The 19,762-nt window shown below is 44.3% G+C and overlaps 1 protein-coding gene across 2 annotated transcripts in view; it reads left to right on the top strand.

Moving 5' to 3' along the window:
* The first annotated feature begins 787 nt into the window (after positions 1-787).
* LOC129833349 (mucin-17-like) overlaps positions 788-19,762 on the top strand; it is a 30,652-nt gene continuing 11,677 nt past the window's right edge. Inside the window, exons 1-4 of one of the 2 annotated variants that reach the window (XM_055897882.1) lie at positions 788-1,113; positions 1,196-1,263; positions 14,758-15,474; positions 15,845-15,932. In XM_055897882.1, the coding sequence (XP_055753857.1) occupies positions 14,853-15,474; positions 15,845-15,932 (710 nt within the window). In that variant the 5' untranslated portion in view covers positions 788-1,113; positions 1,196-1,263; positions 14,758-14,852. Of the gene's footprint in view, positions 1,264-14,757; positions 15,475-15,844; positions 15,933-19,762 lie in introns of both variants that reach the window. The other variant, XM_055897881.1, reaches the window with a different exon arrangement.

Genomic DNA, 19,762 nt, shown 5'->3' with positions numbered 1-19,762 from the left:
GCAGACGGACAGGCAGCATGCCCACCGAGACTGTCTCAGAAGTCTGGTGTGAAGACAGGAGCGGCATACACAGACAAAGCCTATGAAAAAACGCCCACAATCAGTAGAGGGAGACAATTGTGTCTGGGGGAAAAACACTGTACAGATAGCGGCAGCTCTTTCAACCTTCCTCTGTTTCTATTCCCTCTTCATCTGGTTTCTGTCCCCTTCGATTCCACCATGTCTCTGGCTCTGTTACAATCTGACATAAAATTGTGTCTTTATGCACTGGTGATTCTCCTGACAGCCTCTTTGACAGGTCAAACATGTTTGGTCTTGTCAGTGTGGAGGCTTGTCTACAACCGATTCAATATCTTGTCCTTACAATTAAGAATGTGCCACTGCAATAAACCTAGTGTTATCAATATCTCTGTGAAGATGTTTATGGATATGATTATATTACCTGATTCTTTAACTTTGAAACATTTTAGCATGAGTGGTAATCAATATTCATTATGTTTGTGCAGCAGGACATTTTTAGTCCTTGTAGAACAGATAAAGATGTTTGTTTCATTACCATATTAGAATAATATGGTAGTACCTAAATGGCAGTAGACCTGTAGAAAATCTAAATATGACAGACTATGCTGTGGTACCCTTTGTGGCTGAAATCTCAGCATTCAGTGGTCCAGAACCAATGGAGAATTCATTGTGTGGAGAGAATGCACCGTTGAAAAGAAACTGCAGGAGGTGTGTGCAGGATGAGCGTGGAGTCGGGCATGGAGGGAGGGGACGCGGGAAAACTGGTAGAGGGATACTGGAAGGGGGAGACAACCGGTGCAACTTGGGAAGGATGGGAAGAAAGAAAGTAGGGTGACTTGAGAGATGACATCATTCCTCATTTGAATAAATCCCAGCCGGGGTAGTGATTGGTCGTGAGATGGAGAAAGTCGAGTTACTTGGCTATTCATCCCTTTCAATTTCACCCCCGCGCGCAATGCCGTGGTAAAACCCTCTCCGCCTGTCCATCCGTCCCGGCCAGTAGAGAGTGTGTGCGTGGACTGCAAATCGTTTTTCTTTCTTTGGAAGGGACGTGCATCACTTCTGGAAACGGCAGTCGACAGAAGTGTATTGGTAATCTGGCTGCTGTACTTTGGCCTGTTTCTCATCTTGTTCGGTTTCATTTTCTAATTTGTTACACTTTGTATTCTGAAAGGATTCGGAGGATATTGTCAAACACTGGGCATAGCTGGATATCAAGCTATAGCTAGCTACACTGCGTTGGTAAGTCTAGAGACTGTTTGAGCGTTAGCATGCTAGCTAGCTGTGCAACTAAACTTACTTAAATCACAAAATATAAAATGCAAGTTACGATGTGATGCTCTAACAAATGTGTTTCGTCTCCTAAAATATTAGATCTTTATATTTAGTGTTTGGTAGTTAGTCTGGGTAGAATGTGTGAAACATCATATAGCTAGTGGGTGAATGTCTTTGTCGACATTGCGAGTGCAATTCACGAATTCCTATTGGAAACGCAGGTTAACATTTTTCGTCATGAATCTTGTTCTGGAGGCAGGTCTGCAGAGTGGTCACTAGCTGGCACAACCACAGTCATAACATCTGATTTTAAACCTAACCTTAACCACGCTGCTAACCCTAATGCCCAACTTTAATTTAAGACCAAAGCACGTTTTTTTGTTTTCGTGATTGTTTAAAATAAGGCCAATTTTGACTTTGTAGCTGGTTCATCTAGCGGAAATCGCCCAGTTATGCCTCGAGGGCAAGATTCATGACATGAACGTCAACTTGAATTGGAAACCGCGCCATACAAATAAGCCTTGTTGAAATGCTAGCTAACTAAATAGGCTACTTGCTAACTGAACTATCCACGCGAGTCTGTTGGGTCGCACAAGAACGAGTATAGGAGCAAGGGAATCGTTGCATTTTCCTTCTGCCAGTGAGTGGCTCACGCGGCTCGCCATAGAGGATGTCTAGATTCTGAATTCGATTGCAATTGGGAGGGGGTGATGGGGCGGTGGCAGCCCTGTGTGGTGGCTGAAATTGATCACCAGCTATTTAGCTAACCGACGAATGAACTGGCTTAAATAACAGCCTTTTGTGAAAGGATCGGTGTGTAATCATTTAGATTATTTGCCTTTTCAAAAGCAATTCGACGTATTCACTTAATTATATTTACTTTAGTTCTCTCAGGCTCTTCATCCTTCATGACTGACGCCTATTGTTCTGTGCGGCCAAGTGCTCTCTAGTGAGAACGGCTTCGTTCTTTGCCCCCAGGCGATATGTTTGGTAATTTAGGCTAATTCTGTTAGTCTTTTGCATTAATCAGCGAACATGGCATAGGCTACTTTTGTAGGATGGCGTAAGTGCTATACTTTATTAGGTTGAGAGGTCTTTGAAGGCTCACCCAATTCTCAGGATTATTAGAACGTGAGTCATGACAAGTACTGTACTCTCAATTCAATAAAACACTTTGTTCAAACTGTATCATATAGGCTAACATTGTGGCTTCAGGCAATGAACTTGGAGCTATTTTTTGCTTGTGTTAATGTTATGCAACTAGAAGACACTCTTCTCTCCAAAATAACAAGGGTGAATAACGTTAGTCTCCAAAACCCTCAACGTGCAGGTACCATATACAGTTACAACTAATCATTATAGATGGCCCACAGGCCTAACCTCTGCCCCTGATGTTCGGCTGACAATGAGCGATATATGGTGGGGCAGTGGGCATGGGTAGGTAAATATTCAGCAATGATCTGCCATGAGATATTGATGCCACTTGGGAATAAATTGCATCCCAGGGTGATTAATGTGAGCACTTTTCGGGCATGGCCTTGTCTGGCTTAGAGAGGCTCCAACATGTTAGTCAACCCTCTGGTGTATTAATGAGTGATGGCTGACTCACAAAGCAAGCAAGTGAATGAGGCAGAGGGATAGAGACACGCTCAGACATGGGACTAATGCATTCATGTGAAATTAAATAAAGATCCTGTTTTATCATTTTACATTTAAAAAAAAATCTGTCATATCTACTGATAAGACAGATTTTGTGTTAAATATCCGTTATCTTGTTTTCGCAAAAGTGTTCGTTTTGTACTTTCAACCAATGTGCCAGCATTGTGACATTTGGTACCAAATTCCCCTTGCCCACCTCACTTTTACAATAGGCTGAATATGGATTCCTCCTCCACTCATATGTCTCCGATGGCATTTTGGTTATCTCACGCCTATTTTAAGTTTCTCCTATAATGCCATGCACATGTTTTAGTAAGCCTGCTGAAACAGTTGGCCAAAGGAGGGCTTAGATGTCTACGATCAGAAGAGATGCAATTCCATGTGGAATTCATACCGTAGCATTCTGGGGGGATTTTATGACCGACAGTTCTCTTTGCTCTGCCCTTCCTCTGACCTATGCCATGGGCTGTCGGGGAGATCGCCTACAGTAATTTGTGCCTTGGCTTGCCCTCATGCGTAGTAGGCTTAATAGGTTGATTCAGTGAGGTCCCTAACTGTAAATATTCAAATTGGTGTGTCCTCTGCCTGCCCTGGACTGGTCTCCTACTCACCAGATCCCTCTCAGGCTGAACCAAGGGCCAGGGTTCCGGTCTGGAAGCATGCTTTCGACTGCACCTACCTTGCGTCGGTACTGCAGTTTAACTGATGTCCGGCCCAGAAAGACAATTCCCATAGACGGCCCCATATAGAAGTCAGATTAAACCGGATGCATCTTGGACGCTGTCGCTAGTGCTTTTATTGATCAGTGGGCTGAACAGTTCAGCCTGAACTGTATGACCTTTGGCACTTTGTCACCATCGCTTATGAATAAAGTCAGCTGGCAACTGGCCTGCAGTCGTGAGATTATTTTATCCACAGACTTGGGACTGTAGTAGTGCTTTCTGTAGTGCCACTCCATTGTTTGCAATGGTCGTCACAATAATTCTCCAACGGACATTGGTCCAGCCAAGATAGCTGCCTCAGTGGTATCACAGTTGTCAGTCCTGACAGTTGCTGCACAGTTTTGAGGGTATATATGCCAGCAGCTGCAGTAATTCATTTTCTGTGTTGAGGCTTTGAATTCTTCCAGCGGGACGCTGGATAATGGACATGGTTCAGAGCCCTGTTGCTATGCCTACCTCACCACTTTCAGAATTTTGCCTGGATTGCTGTGGTCGCTGCAAGGCTGCGATTATGGCATCACGTCTACTCAACATGGAAATTATTTTTAATACTGTCAGAAACTAAAGGCTTGCTGGTTTCTAGAAGGGATGCATGATATATAGGTAAACTTATCAGAATCGGCCGATATTAGCTGAAAGTGCCAACATCGGTATCGGCCCGATGTCTAGTTTAACGGCTATGTGCAAAATCGATGTCCAAGCTGACGTGCATACGCCACATAAAATTTTGCGCTAGACTTGCAACACAGCATTCCTAACCTAGCCCACAATGTATGCTGTGTGGATCGAGCAGTCATTTGAAAGAGTAAACTCAAAGGCCAAATTCATTAACACCAGGATAATGGAATTCATTGCCCATGACAATCAACCGTTCTCTGTCGTGGGTGATGTTGACTTTCACTGACTGGTTGAGCACTGGTACACACTACCAAGTGCGCTATTTTTCAGATGTTGCCCTATTGGAGTTGCACAGTAAAAGCGTCACTGGTATTAGCTTCACGACATACAATGGACCGCCATTAGGGTCTTTGCGTGTCAAAAAAAGATGCAGGTCAAATAACACAGTTCTATTATAGAATGTTGCGTGTTCTGAATTTGCACGCGCAAGCCAAGTGCCACCACTACTATCAGTAGCACTGTCAAAGCTGAACAAGAAAGTATACCGACCATGAACGATGTATTTACAAAACCGCATTGGTAATAAAGCATTATTTGTTAGACCGCAACTTCTGGGGTAGCTAGCTTTGGCTTGGTACCTAGCACCAATACAACCAGCTTGAAAACAATGACCATTAGAAACTGCAGTCATTTTCATTGTTCTTAGCAAGGATTTAGGAATTCTTGTAAGTATTAGATAGGTAGCCACTTGTTGGTCGCATATTGAACTTCAGTTCATGAAAATAAATAGCTAGCCAGCTACTTAACGTTAGCTTTGGGCAACAGGGTTATAAACGGCCAGCTAGCTTCATCTGGCTAGTGAGGCTAGACCGGACCGGGTTATGTGTTGTGAAGATAGCCACAATATGGATTAGGCACAATAGTGGCATTTGCAGGTTGTCTTCAAAATAAAAGTGTCTATTTTAAAAGTGATGCATGAGGGTACAATTGGTGGAATCATGCCATATTTAGACTACATAATGTTAAACAAGGTTGGAATGTGAATCAATGAAATAGGTTATCAGTCTATTCGGTGACACCCACAGAACACAACTGTGAAGAGTTTATGCAAATGTTAGCATTGTATCTCTTATCGCGGGACTGTGAGAAATCACCTCCCCAGTCAGCCTATTGTGTGTATTGACATTCATGTTGCACTGTACAGCTTTACCTAAGGATTGGGGATCAATGGAATGGGGTATCAGTCTACTCAACACCCAAGATACTTTTTCCCAAAGTCTTCCTCAGAGTTATCAGACTCAAACATCCACACAGTATTGTTTTTCCACAGAAATAGTGTTTAATACACATAGGTTGACAATGAATGTGGCTCAATTCAGTTTTTTCAGAGTCCCACAATAAGAGCTATGACGCTAATATTCTCTGGGTGTCACTGGGTAGGCTGATACCTGTGGATTGTGGATCAATGACATGGGGTAAGGCTGTACAGTGAAATAAGTATGTCCCCAATGCAATTCTAAAGTATAATGCATCCAGTTTGATTTCAACAGATTTGTCAAATTAACGTTGTCTTTTGTTGAACTTATAAAACATTCCAACCTCATTTAGCATGATCTATTCAATAATGGCATAATTCTACTATTTGTATTAATTTGCATCACTGTCAATGACACTTTTATTTTGACGGCTAACGCAAAGTTTACTATTGTGACTAGTCCTTATTGTGGCTAGCTTCACATAGATATGTCGGACCCCCATTAATCAATTAAGAACTGTCTTATAAATTAGGGTTATTTTAGATGATGACATCTAGATATATAGTTAGCTAACTATAGCTACTGAAACATTGTCGTTTTGCTATGTTTTTTGTGAAGAACATGTTTGCATCCATGAGTTAGCTAGCTTTTTTTAATGCCAGCACTGTACGTGTGCGAGACAACTTTACCAGCATCGTAGCATACGTATCGATGAATCGTTGTGACATGAAATACGAGAGATGTTGTAATAATTACAACAACAAAAAATATTCACACGTTAATTTGTGACGTGCAGTCATATTTAGGTCCTGATTGGTCAACAAGCTTATTTGACACGTCAAATAGTGTTATTTGACATATCTTTTTTGACACGCAAAGACCTAAACGGCGTTCCATAGGAATCCTGGTTGAGAATGAATAACGAAACAGCACAGCAAGTTAGTGAAAAATAGTTTTTAATTATGTTTTACTGGTAATCGGGACTTACGTAAATGCCAACAAAATAACTTTTTGGTGTGTGTGTAACCTTTTATTTAACTAGGAAAGTCCGTTAAGAACAAATTATTATTTACAATGACGGCCTACCCCGTCCAAACCCGGACAATACTGGGCCAATTGTGCGCCGCCCTATGGGACTCCCAATCACGACCAGATGTGATACAGCCTGGATTAGAACCAGGGACTGTAGTGACGCAGTGCCTTCAGATGCAGTGCCTTCAGACCGCTGTGTGTGTTAACTATTTAACTGTACTAGAATGCTTAAAAGGCCGCAGAAATTTTTAGTATTGTTTCTTTTGTCAAGGAAAATATTGGATATCAGTCAGAAATGTCATCGGTGCATCACTAGTTTCTAGTGATTGAGCATCATTCTGCCACCTGTAGCTGATATAGTGCATTTGGAAACTATTCAGACCCCTTGACTTTTTCCACTTTTCTTTTACATTACAGCCTTATTCTAATATGGATTAAATCTTTATTTCCCCCCCTCAATTTACACACAATACCCCATAATGACAAAGCAAAAACAGGTTTATAGAAATGTTTGCTAATCTATTAAATATCACATATACATAAGTATTTAGACCCTTTACTCAGTACTTTGTTGAAGCACCTTTGGCAGCAATTACAGCCTCGAGTCTTCTTGCGTATGCCGCTACAAACTTGGCACACCTGTATTTGGGTAGTTTCTCCCATTTCTTTTCTGCAGATCCTCTCAAGCTCTCAGGTTGGACAGCTATTTTCAGGTGTTTCCAGAAATGTTCAATCTCATTCAAGGCTGTGTGCTTAGGGATGTTGTCCTGTTGGAAGGTGAACCTTCGCCCCAGTCTGAGGTCCTGAGAGCTCTGTAGCATGTATTCATCAAGGATCTCTCTGTACTTTTCTCCATCTTTCCCTCGATACTGACAAGTCTCCCAGTCCCTGCCGCTGAGAAACATCCCCACAGCATGCTGCTGCCACCTCCATGCTTCACCATAGGGGTGGTCCCAGGTTTCCTCCAGATGTGACGCTTGGCGTTCAGGCCAAAGAGTTCAATCTTGGTTTCACCAGACCAGAGAATCTTGTTTCACTGGTCTGAGTGTCCTTTAAGTGCCTTCTGGCAAACTCCAAGCGGGCTGTCGTGCATTTTACTGAGGAGTGGCTTCTGTCTGGCCACTCTACCATAACAGCGTGATTGGTGGAGTGCTGCAGAAATGGGAGAACCTTCCAGAAGCACAACCATCTCCACAGAGTAACTCTGGAACTCTGTCAGAGCGACCATTGGGTTCTTCCTGATCAAGGCCCTTCTCTCCCTATTGCTCAGTTTGGTGGTTCCAATATTTTTCTATTTAAGAATGATTGAGGCCACTGTTCTTGGACCTTCAATGCTTCAGACATTTTCTGGTACCCTCCCGCAGATCTGTGTCTCGACAGAATCCTGTCTCGGACCTCAACGGACAATTCCTCCGGTTTTTGCTCTGACCTTATATAGACAGGTGTGCCTTTCTAAATCATGTCCAATCAATTACAGAAGTCAGACGTTTACATACACTTAAGTTGGAGTCATTAACTCATTTTTCAACCACTCCACACATTTCTTGTTAACAAACTATAATTTTGGCAAGTCTGTTAGGATATATACTTTGTGCATGACAAAAGTAAATGCCCAATGCATTCAGCATTATGTCAGTGCTGTGGCAGCCTGTCTACACCATGGGCCAGTCTGGCATGACATGCATGCCAAAAGTTCCCGATGACAGAATTATGGCTACATTTATGAGAGTTGACAGGGGGGAGATTTGTCAGATGTTTTGAGTCATTTGAAATGCTATTGTTCTGTAATTTCTATTTAAGAAGCCTTTTGACCCAAGCCCCAAATGCCATGTCAATTTCTGGGTAAAGGCTAGGTACAGTTTTATGTGGTGTTAGCCCAGCTGTTATTTTGTTGAAAAGCCCTGGTTAGCCCTGGTGGTGTTGACAACCTGCGAGGGATCAGATTCCATCTGGAACGTGCCTGCTCCGCTTCAAACAGGAGGACATAATCCTCTTATGGCCAGAGTCAGTTCCAGTAGTTAGTGGCTGCTAGAGAGCTGGAGCCTCAAGGGTATGTTTTGCTGTCCCATCCAGATGCCTGCCTTGTTCCTCTCTGTCCTATCTGGTGTCATCGATCCAACCCACCAGCTGGCTCTATCTGGCCTAATGTCATTTACCCCCTGAGTGGAGTCTGTCAGTGGGCACACTGCCCATTATGGAGAAGGACCTGCTCTTCAAGTTACACATTACCCTCTCCTTCAGTCCCTCCACACCAGCCTCATTGGTGGCTAACCCCCAGGCAAGGGACCCCATCAGTGGAACAGGTCCCTGTCTGCCTCTCTAATGCACTGACGCTTCTCAGCTATGAGTAGCCAACATCCTCACTTTCTCCCCCACGATCAATATCGGCATGGTCAAGATCACACCCACCCCGCTGTTCCTCTCAGCGGTCTACTGTAGCTAGACCGTGCACTGTTGGGACCTTGTTTGTTGTCGGCTCCATCTCTCCATTGTTGTGATGGAGCCAGGTCTTTTTGTTTGGTTTCTGGGACACACTAGGCCTCTGTCCTGGGCGCTCTCTGTCTCTGTGGGTAGTCGGGGCCGGCGCTGGAGGACAGTCGGCCTGATCGTACAGGATTAGCAAATCTCTTTGTCCAGGGTTAACAAGCTCTGTCATGTGTTAATCTCCCTGTCCCCGGGGGGCCGAGTCTCCTGAGGCTGGGAGATGGGTGACACACGCTGGTAAAGTGGGGGTGGTGTGTTTGGGGCTAGCATATTCACCGGATGGGTCCAGGAGTAAAGGCATGTGATGTAGATAGTACCCTTCTCTCACTTGAAATCTCTACCAGTCGTGCATGGCGGTACAGACTCTAAATCTGCTTTTGGCTTCTTTAGAGCACAGGGATTACAGTCTGTCACATCACATGGTTCTGTGATTCAGGTGTCTGTCACACAAGATGTTGCCTTGACTGACACAGGCAGCAGACCAGTGAACAAGAGAAAAGCATATTCCTGAACTGAGTTTACTGTGTCCAAAGTCTGTTGCCAAGACCATTGAGTTGTCAATGGAAATCATAAGGTTGAAACCATGCTGCATTGTAGGCTATAGCCCATGAGACCGAGCAGAAAGCAACTGATTTGGATCCTGTCTGGGCAGTTAAGTGTCCATAGCCTCATTTGTCGGGCATGTCCTGACGTCACCATCCGAGAAGGGCCTCACAATCCCTTCTCGTCTCCCTCCTACACCGTGTCCAGGGAAGGAATTCTGTAGAGAGGAGTCAACTTTGTTTGAAGAGGTTTGTTTGTGTGTGGGGCAGGAGCGGCTTCCTGACCTTTGGCCGGGCCTGTTTGGGAATGTGCGATTAGTGTCAGGGTGATGAAGGCAGCACACTGACTCAGCTGGGACGGTGTCATGCGTCTTTTGTGCTCCCCTTTCTTAGCTGGGCAGCGCACAGCAACAATCAGGCTCTTGGGTTCTGTTGTAGATAGCTGCCCCAAGGCTACAGAAGTGTATAATGGTTTCTATTAAAGCAGAGTGAGGGACGGTACCATGCAGGGAAAGCTTCCTGCTGATTGAGTGGAGAGATGAACTGGTGTGTACGGTAGTCGCTGAAAGGGACTATGATGATGAGTATGGTGTTATGTAATGCTTTTATGATGATGATGATGCTCATGAAGCCTCGGATAGCATGTGTTTTTGGATGTGATCTATTGTAAGTTCCTGAATGACATTTAATCACACTTGCAGATTTGTAATTTTCCACAATGTATTAATTGTACTTTGAAATGAATTATATTAGTAATGCACAGCAGCTGTTCAGGGTTTAGTGCCAAGATTTCCCTCTGAGATGATACATGATGGAGTGTGTTAATGGGGGGGAATTTTAGCTTTTGGGGGCGGTGCTGTAAGTTTCTGTTTTAGGCCCTCTTTGTAGCGCCCTCTAGCACTGCTCTGTTTCCCTTCTCTTCTTTTGTATCAGAAGCATCTGCACCAACCCCAAATTAAATTGTTGCCATGGGTCTAACCTTCTCTTTTATTCTTTGTGTATCTTGTCTAAGACTGGTAGTACCACCAATTCTGGTTTCAGCTGCTACTGTTTCAATTCCCCAGACTTGCTTGTGGACTCAATGCTGCATCATTCAACAGAATGTTTCATGTGTTCTGATCCTCAACGCACCATGTCTGGTGTGTATGCCTGTCCTCCCTCAGAGGAATAGTGGAATGCTGCAGGGTGTCTGTTTTAGAGTTTACCTCTGGCCCTATGCCAGCGCGTGGTGCCTCAAACATTAATGTTCACTGTAACATATTGGAATGTTCATTTCAAATCTTAACTGAAATGAACATGTTTGCTTCGAACAGAAACCTTGTGGAACTTACCTCAGCGGTGTTGAATAAGAGCAGTGGTTTCTAGATGACGACGCCACACAGTCTCAACATTAAACTGAGAGATGTACCGTCAACACAGGCACCAGGGCGTCTTAACACTGGCCGAGGAGTAAAGACACCGGATCCCAGTGTTTGCAGCATGTGGTGATGAATGTGTGTTTCTGGTTTCAGAGGCCGTTAAACTGGCCTCTTCAAACCAGACTCCCGACCGTTAACTCTTGAATCCTCTCTCTGGTGCCACGGTTATCAATTCTATCGTTAGGCATTAAGGGAAGGTTACGGAAGCGTTAGGAAAAGCACACTAAACTGATCTCCTGTTCGCTTGCCCCGGCTTCCTTCTGCTACAATCCTCCCATTGAAGGCTATTTACAGCTGACCCTGGGGGACATGCAGGCACAGAGAATGTATGTACACACAGCAGTGTACTAGGAAAGCGGTGGCGGTTGCCATTGCTAGCTATTCATAAGTGCCGTTGACCGCTGTGATTTTCAGTAGCCAGGCTCTTGTTCCTGGCAAAGGGAGGCCCTGATTAGACTTGCACACACAGGCCACCAGGAGAGATGACATTAAGTTAGCATTTAGCCCACCCACTCCTGCTGGGGACATTAATTGGGAATTGAACATGTATAATTTACGCCAATAGGTTTTTGTTGATCGTTTTATCAAACAAATTGACCTAATGCCCCAAAACACAGCCATACACACACAAAGGCTTGTATAGGTGTACACACTGAGACTCTGCACAGTTTTTTAAACGGAGGTCAAAGTGACGATTACCATTAGAATATGCTCATGACCTGATTATCGTCCGTGATCGGGAGTCCCATATAGCGGTGCACAATTGGCCCAGCGTCATCCGGGTTTGGCCGGTGTAGACTGTCATTGTGCTGTTGGAGGCCTGCCAGATATCAGTATAGGCCTGTAAGTGTCTGAGACACACAGGGGCAGGTTAGTTTACATTGAATATGGCTCATGGAGGATGATCATACTTTGCCCAGCTGATTTTCTATCGTCAGCTGCTGAAGTGCATTAAGCGTCTTGTCCATGATTGATGAACAATAATGAGATAAAGGTGTGTGTGTGTGTTCATCCTATTGTTTGGTTTGTCCTTGACATGACAGTGAACCCCTGCCCTTGGTGGTGTGTGTGCGTAGTATTTCATGACCTGTGTGTTTGTTCTCTGTATCTGTGTTGCTCATCGGTGAGGCTTGTAGAGAATGTTATGTGAGATGCAGTTTGATAAGATGGAGCGGCTGTTTGGGAAGATATCGAAACCATCACTGTCCAAAGGACATTTTAAATTATTTATTTTTTTAAATAAAAAAACGATAACGTATTTATCTTTCTGAACCTCAGCTAAGGATGTATAAATAAAAACATGCAACTCTACATGACAGTAACAACATATGTCTGGACTCCTCTTCCTCTCTTTATTGCTTCCCTAAATAACGATGAGTCCTCCAGACAACATGGACAGGAAGTTGTTCCTCTCCTCTTGGGGGGTGGTGAGCGTCCTTGGGGTTGTGATGCAGCTGGTTGACCCTTGTCATCTTCTATCTAGGCTACAACTCACATCCTCTAGCCGTTTAGCAGCCGACAGCTTCTGATATCCCACTCCAATGAACAAAGTATATCTAACACACTACCATCTGTGGAGAATCAGCTTGAGATGTTTTACGAACAGGGAATCCTAACATCATCCATCTCTAATCAAGCATATGACTGCAAAGAGGATCCAAAGACAACTACAACATTGCAGGGTTGTCCAAAGTCAGTCAAAATATTGCCAGTGCCAACACATGTATCATTGGGCGTGGTTGTATGTTCCCTACTACATAGGGTGATGTAGACGGGGCGAGGGCCTTAGACTAGAGCTGTGTAATCTCCCAACTGGAGGAAAAAGAGCAGAGCAGCGCGCCTCTGGCTGAGGGCTGGAGATTTATCACCACAGCAGAGCAGAGCTGGGAAAAGCACAGTCTGGCTGTTCAGAAACTGCAGGAATAGAACCGTTCAGAACACAGGAAGGGGAGGTAGAGGGAGCAAGGCACCGATAGGATTTGACTTTATTTTTTCTAGTTGAGTTGTCAGGGCTATTGACGTGTGAGTCCCTGGTGTCAATCTGCAGTTGGATTTTGTTGTTGGTTTTCTTTTTGAAGGGTTGGAGTCAGGGCAGGCGTCTGTTAGTGTAGAGCTCTATTATAGGCAGAGCAGCATGGCGTGAGGACTTGGTGCTCTTGAACAGAGCATCTCTGTTGGACTGAGCCTAACATGTACATGTGTGAAGCACGGTTGCTGTTGCTTTCACTTGCATCCAACAGACACCTCACTCCAAATGTGACTGGTGTGTCACTCAATTAATCTGATTGCCCTGTGTGCTCTGGCAGGGCTCTTTCCTCCCCCTCTCACTGTCACTGTGTTGTCTGAGGTCTGTCACTGTGTGTGTGTGTGTGTGCTACTTGCGGTATGGATTTTCTCCCGAGGGCTTTTCCCTCTCTCTCTCTTCCCCTCTGGCCTTGCTCAGCTGCTCAGGCCATCTGTGTGAACGCAAACAGAGAACAGAGGGGTAGAGAGAGTGCAGGGGTGGGGGAAGTTGAGGAAAAGGCTTGGAGAAAATGGGAGGTTTGGCAGGGGAACGAAGGAAGGCACAGTAACGTATTTAGTTTTAGAGGATGAGTAAGAGATGAGAGCAGAGAGAAAGGGGGGCTGTGTGGGGAGTGGTTCCAGGAAGCTGACAGTATAAAGACTCTCCTCTAGAAAGGAGGGGGAGCAGCAGCATCTGGGTATGGGGGAGAGAGGGGCTGAGCGGAAGTGGAGAGGCCTTCTGGAGTCTGAGCAGCGCACTGTCGTTCCAAGCTTTGCAGACTGTATCCCCTCCTGTTCCCATACTCCTCAGGCCAAGCCACTTCCTCTACGTCAGTGTTGCTTCACCGTGGAGCCAAGTCTCCTGTCCTGTCAGACAACTGACTCTTTACGTTTCCCTGTTATTAGGCCTCTGCTCCACACTGCAGGCCTTACCTCTCCACCCTGACAGCAAAGCATCTGTGTTTATGGTACTTCCCCAGCGAGACTGCCTCCTAGTCAGTGCTTATGGCATTGTTTACATGCTTGACATGCATGTCTTTTCCCCCCAGCGTGACCTTTACATCTCCATTGTTAGTGGTTTGGTTCACCACATCTGAGTGGCGTGTGGTTCCTTAGCTTTGCGGTCTTGTCTGATGAACTAGAGCATGTTGTAGAGAGAGCGCCTTCTGACTCGGTTTGTTAGGAGTGGAAGGGGTTTTTGCTATTCCCCTCGCTTCAGTTGAAGGAAGGCTTGTGTTCCAGACTAGTGGGTCTGATGCCTATTCTGTATGTAGACCTAGGATATAATGCACTCAAGTGCATTCTCTGGCTTGTTAATGTTTAAAAACAAGATTTGCTAGCTCTCTGTTTTTCCTTGAGTTTGTACTTAGATTAGAATGTGTCTACATCATTTTTTTATAGTTTCGCCCCTATCTCTTCCCCCAGAATATATTGTCACACATGTATCATGTGTGAGAGAGAGTTCCCTCCAGGGTTTTTTAGCAATGAAGCTCTCTGCAGAATGGCACATCCTGTTCTGTCTGCTCCTAATCTGTTCGGATCATTGACCTTAAACACATTTTCTCTACTTTCAAAACAATATTTCTGCATACGCCGTATGTAGTGTTTGTCTGTAGGAAAGCCTTTATCTGATCCCTCTGTGGCCTGTCTGCTGATCTGAAGGCTCAGTGTCATGCATGTCCAGTCTTGTTACAGCCTGACGATACTATTCTCTTCTCTTTGCCAGATCAGACTCCACCATCGCCTGAGTGCAATCACCATCTTCAGTCTCAAGCTCTCCAGCCCTCCTCTGTAGAGACGGACAGCCAGGACTGAGGGGAGATGAAACCGGATGGGGTTGCCACAGCAGCGATGGAGCCAATGGAAGCACTGGACGCCGATCCGGTAAACGAGCCAGTTGCGATGGGAGAGGAGCCTAACCAGGCTGCGCCGGCACCTCAGACGGAGGGAGTTGGCCAGCAGGGAGAGATGGGGCAGGGAGAGCCTCATCCAGAGCCAGCCCAGGTGGCCCCCACCAAGATGGGGAACAGCAAGGCTGCAGCAGACCCGAAAGCCAAGACCAAGGCCCCCGCTGCTAAGACGAAGCCTGGGACCACCGCCACAATTAAGACCACGACCGGACCAGGGTCTCGACCCAACACCGCCCAGAGTCGACTGACCAACGGGGTTTCCAAGCCACATGCCAACGGAGTGGCCAAGAAGACGACCACTGGAGCCCCAGAGAAGACCACGCCCAAGAGTCCCGTAGGCACAGCTGTTGCCACTACCACTAAGACCAGCGCCAAGGTTGGTGAGAAGAAGCCAGCGGGCACCACCCGCCCTACGTCGGCTCCTGCTGCCACCAACGGGGTGAAGGCCACCACAGGAACAGCAGCAAAGAAGACACCTGCGGCGCCAACTAATGGTGTCAAAGCCACCACCACCGCTGCTAAGAAGCCCACAGGTAGGCAAACATTTAGGACCAGTAATTTTCAGTCACTGAAAGCTACCCAAAGCCTTGCATTTGTCATCAGTTGCCAATTGTCTTCTGTACACAGCAAATGTACATTTTCCCTGAGGCAAAGTATGACATTGTACTGTTTTGTACTGTGAAGGTTGGCATACAGCACATCCAGATGGATTCAGTTGAAGATGTATGACACGCTGGAATGACTGCAATAAATATAGAAATACATTGGCCTGGTTCCTCAGGAAATAAATGTTATGACGTAAATCATTGGCTGTGTCTTTCAAGTGAAATAATCTTACTCATGTTGTATATCTGTCTTTGTCCTTCCCTCTCTTCCTCACCTTCCCATATCTCATCTCCCCAGCTCCCCGGCCTGTCTCTGCAGCTACCACCAAGCCCAGCACTGCCGCTGCTCCCAAGCCTGATAGGCCTCCTGTTTCCAAGACAACCAGGTAGGCCAACCATTGGCGTAGAGCTCGTAGCCCCTCCCCTGGGGAGAGACTGTGAGTGTGTAGATAACAACATAGTAGGCAGTTGTACGTAATTGGTCCTCACTTCAGGCTTCCTGCAGGCAAAGCTGTCTGTCTACCTAGCTGGGCAGCCTTTTGTTTGATGCCGACTTCAATTCACTGCAATACATGTGCAACTACAACAGCAGTAATGAATTGTTTTAATACATTCAGCGTAACGCTCCAGTTGCGACAGAAGCCAGTTGCTTCATTTGGGAATGTTGCAGGCTGAAAGGGACTGGTTAAAAACACACTGGAGAAACGGGCACAATGTCCCTACACAGAGAGGGGCTTTAAGAAGTCCTCAGAAGTAGGCCAGCAGTCACTCTGAGCCAGGTCTCGCAGTGCTGTTTTGGGTTTGCAAATCGCACCCAGAGATTAGTCTGCACCCCTCAGAATAAATAATAACCAACTCCAGCAGACAGAACAGGCTGTTTTGGACCTCTGTTTGGCAGTGAGTAGAATCAGGTCAGATTAGGCCCAGACAGTACCTGAGTCACGCTGTGTGGCGTTCCAGCAGAGACGAGCGTAACCCCAGGGAGCAACTCCAGAGAGTCATGGGCTCCTGCGAGGTGGCTCAACAAGCCTGTTGTCTGTGAAGAGGGGAGGATGATCAGGGATGTCCTAAGGTGTTTGGCTGTTCTTTGAATAGGCCCTCACTCCCCCTGCCCAACCCCCCTTTCCCCTTCTGTGTTGTTTGTGTACCAAGGGAACTGTGGTCTCTTACTTTTCATAGCTCCCCCTCCAACAATCTAGTAGGATCTAGCGAGTACATACTAGTCAACAGATAGCGGTTTTAGCATTTTTTGCAAGTGCGACGATCTCTGTTGAAGTTAAACTATGAGGTAAGCGGGAAATTTAATCCATGCATTACGGAACAAAACAGTTCATTTTGCGTTGTGCAACATATGGCTGAGGGAGATAGCTTGGAGGCTGATGGATGCAGTGAGCGTTGTGTACCCAGCCAGCCTGCATTGGGGGGGTAATAGACTGTGACAGGGTCATAAATCTCTGCTGTAGTTAGATTTAGCCCCTTCCCTTCCTGCTCCCTCTTTAATGCATGTCTGTATCAGATGAGCGTATGAGTGCAGAGTGGATACGTTCTGGCATATCAGACACCGCCTGTCTCCCTGCTCACGGAGACCGCTGACTCTCTCACACACAATACTCATTTTGTCCCTCAATTTATTCAAGTTCACTCTTTAGGAGATTTTGTTATCAGACAGAAAAGTTTGGAAAGCAAATATATATATATGTATATGTATATGTATATGTATATGTATATATATATATATATATATATATATATATATATATATATATATATATATATATATATATATATATATATATATATATATATATATATATATATATATATATATTTTAAAGATCCTACAGCTACAAATGGCCTAAATCTAATTTGACTGAATCACATCATTATGGCTGTGACAATTCTAGAATAACCACTAGGCTAAATGTCATGCAAATGGCCATGGTTGTCTTAATTGTGATTTTTATAGAACAAATGTTTGGCGCTTGTAATGTATTTTTGAAAATGTCCTACGAGATACTTAATGAATACGACACAGCTTTGGTGACACTCCCGTCTCACAAACAAATGGTTTTTAACAGAGCCATATATTTGAAACGTTTGGACATTGAAGTTTATGCATATTATTATGCATTTACATGACCCTGCGTTCCATGGCAGCGATAATAGCTCCCCGTGTGCAATGTTGACCAATAGCAATTCACAGAATTTCTGAATTTTAAACAATGCTATGTACAAGATTCCAAATTCTCATCATGAATGGGTAAATGAAATGCTCAAAGGCATTAACATGGTGTCCGTTATAAATATAGGACTCTGGTTTTGACCGCTTGGAACTTCTCTCCCAACCATGCTGTTTTGCTCGTAAAATGATTAAGCTACCAACTTGACCCAATTCATGTAAAAATAACAAACTGCTATAGGGTACAAAACATTAGGAACACCTTTCCATGACATTGTCCAGGTGAAAGCTGTCATCTCTTATTGAGGTCACCTGTCTCCTCCCTTTCAATCTGTGTAGATGAAAGGGAGGAGACAGGTTAAAGATAGATTCTTAAGTCTTGATATGATTGAGACATGGATTGTCTATGTGTTCCATTCAGAGGGTGAATGGGCAAGACTGTGGGAAGCTTTCGACAGTCCATGCCCGACGAATTGAGGCTGTTCTTAGCGCAAAAGGAATGGTGTTCCGGATATTTTGTACACGCCGTGTATACTTTGATATGAACTTGAATCCCCGTCGCCTAAAATGACGATATTAAGATGATTATGATGATTATTTTGTTCCTGGATATTGCTCATAATTGTTGGTTACACAATTATACAATAGTTGTAGCAGCCCTACGCATCATGGCTGTTTTGTTTTGGTTCCGTTGACATTTAGCAAGTCTGGTCTGTGTTCTGTTTGTCCTGAAATTGTTCCGCTTTTTGTTCTGTTTTAGTCTCACTCTGACCCCTCAACACTAGATCCAGTCTGCTGGTGACACATCTGATTGATTCTGAAGTTCAACCTCAGACTTTGTCGGCGGCAGCTGAAAATATGTGTGTGAAATGACTAGTCTGCAGCAGCACACTATATCTGTTTTCCACCTCTCCTTTTACAGTAGCACTTAATACCTGTCACTACATCCTGGTTGGTGGGTGTAGTAGAGGTGTCAACACTATTTGGCCACGATGTGTGTGTTTGCCGTTTGTTTTTGCAGTACCAATTAGAGGTCGACCGAAGATGATTTTTCAACACCGATACCGATTATTGGAGGACCCAAAAAAAAGCCGATGCCGATCATAATGACAATTACAACAATACTGAATGAACACTTATTTTAACTTAATATAATACATCAATAAAATCAATTTCGCCTCAAATAAATAATGAAACATTTTCAATTTGGTTTAAATTATGCAAAAACAAAGTGTTGGAGAAGAAAGTAGAAAGGCAATATGTGCCATGTAAGAAAGCTAAGGTTTAAGTTCCTTGCTCAGAACATGAGGATATATGAAAGCTGGTGGTTCCTTTTAACCTTTCTAGGACCCTCGTCCCGCTAGCGAATGCCCCCCCCCCCCCCAACATTCCGCTGAAAAGGCATTAGGAACACAAAATTCAACAATATTTTTTTGAAATTTTTTACTTTCACACATTAACAAGTCCAATACAGCAAATGAAAGATAAACATCTTGTGAATCCAGCCAACATGTCCGGTTTTTAAAATGTTTTACAGTGAAAACACAACATATATTTATGTTAGCTCACCACCATATCCAAAAAACACAGACATTTTTTAACCAGCAAAGATAGCTTTCACAAAACCCAGAAATAGAGATAAAATGAATCACTAACCTTTGAACATCTTCATCAGAAGACACTCATATGACATCATGTTACACAATACATTTATGCTTTGTTCGATGATGTGCATAGCCACAAATCTTGGTTTACATTGGCGCCATGTTCAGAAATGGCTCAAATATCCGGAGAAATTTTAGAGCCCCGTCATCTAACATAAATACTCATCATAAACTTTGATGAAAGATACATGTTTTACATATAATTAAAGATACACTGGTTCTTAATGCAACCGCTGTGTCAGATAAAAAATAAAAAAAACTTCAGTAAAAAGCACACCATGCAATAATCTGAGGCGGCGGTCAAAAATACAAAACATTACTCCTCCATGTTGGAGTCAACAGAAATACGAAATTACATCATAAATATTCCCGT

Source organism: Salvelinus fontinalis, chromosome 34 (assembly GCF_029448725.1).
Source record: "Salvelinus fontinalis isolate EN_2023a chromosome 34, ASM2944872v1, whole genome shotgun sequence".
Classification (NCBI taxonomy): domain Eukaryota; kingdom Metazoa; phylum Chordata; class Actinopteri; order Salmoniformes; family Salmonidae; genus Salvelinus; species Salvelinus fontinalis.
The sequence above is the reverse complement of the archived record's forward strand: the minus strand, read 5'-3'. Positions and strand labels throughout refer to the sequence as shown.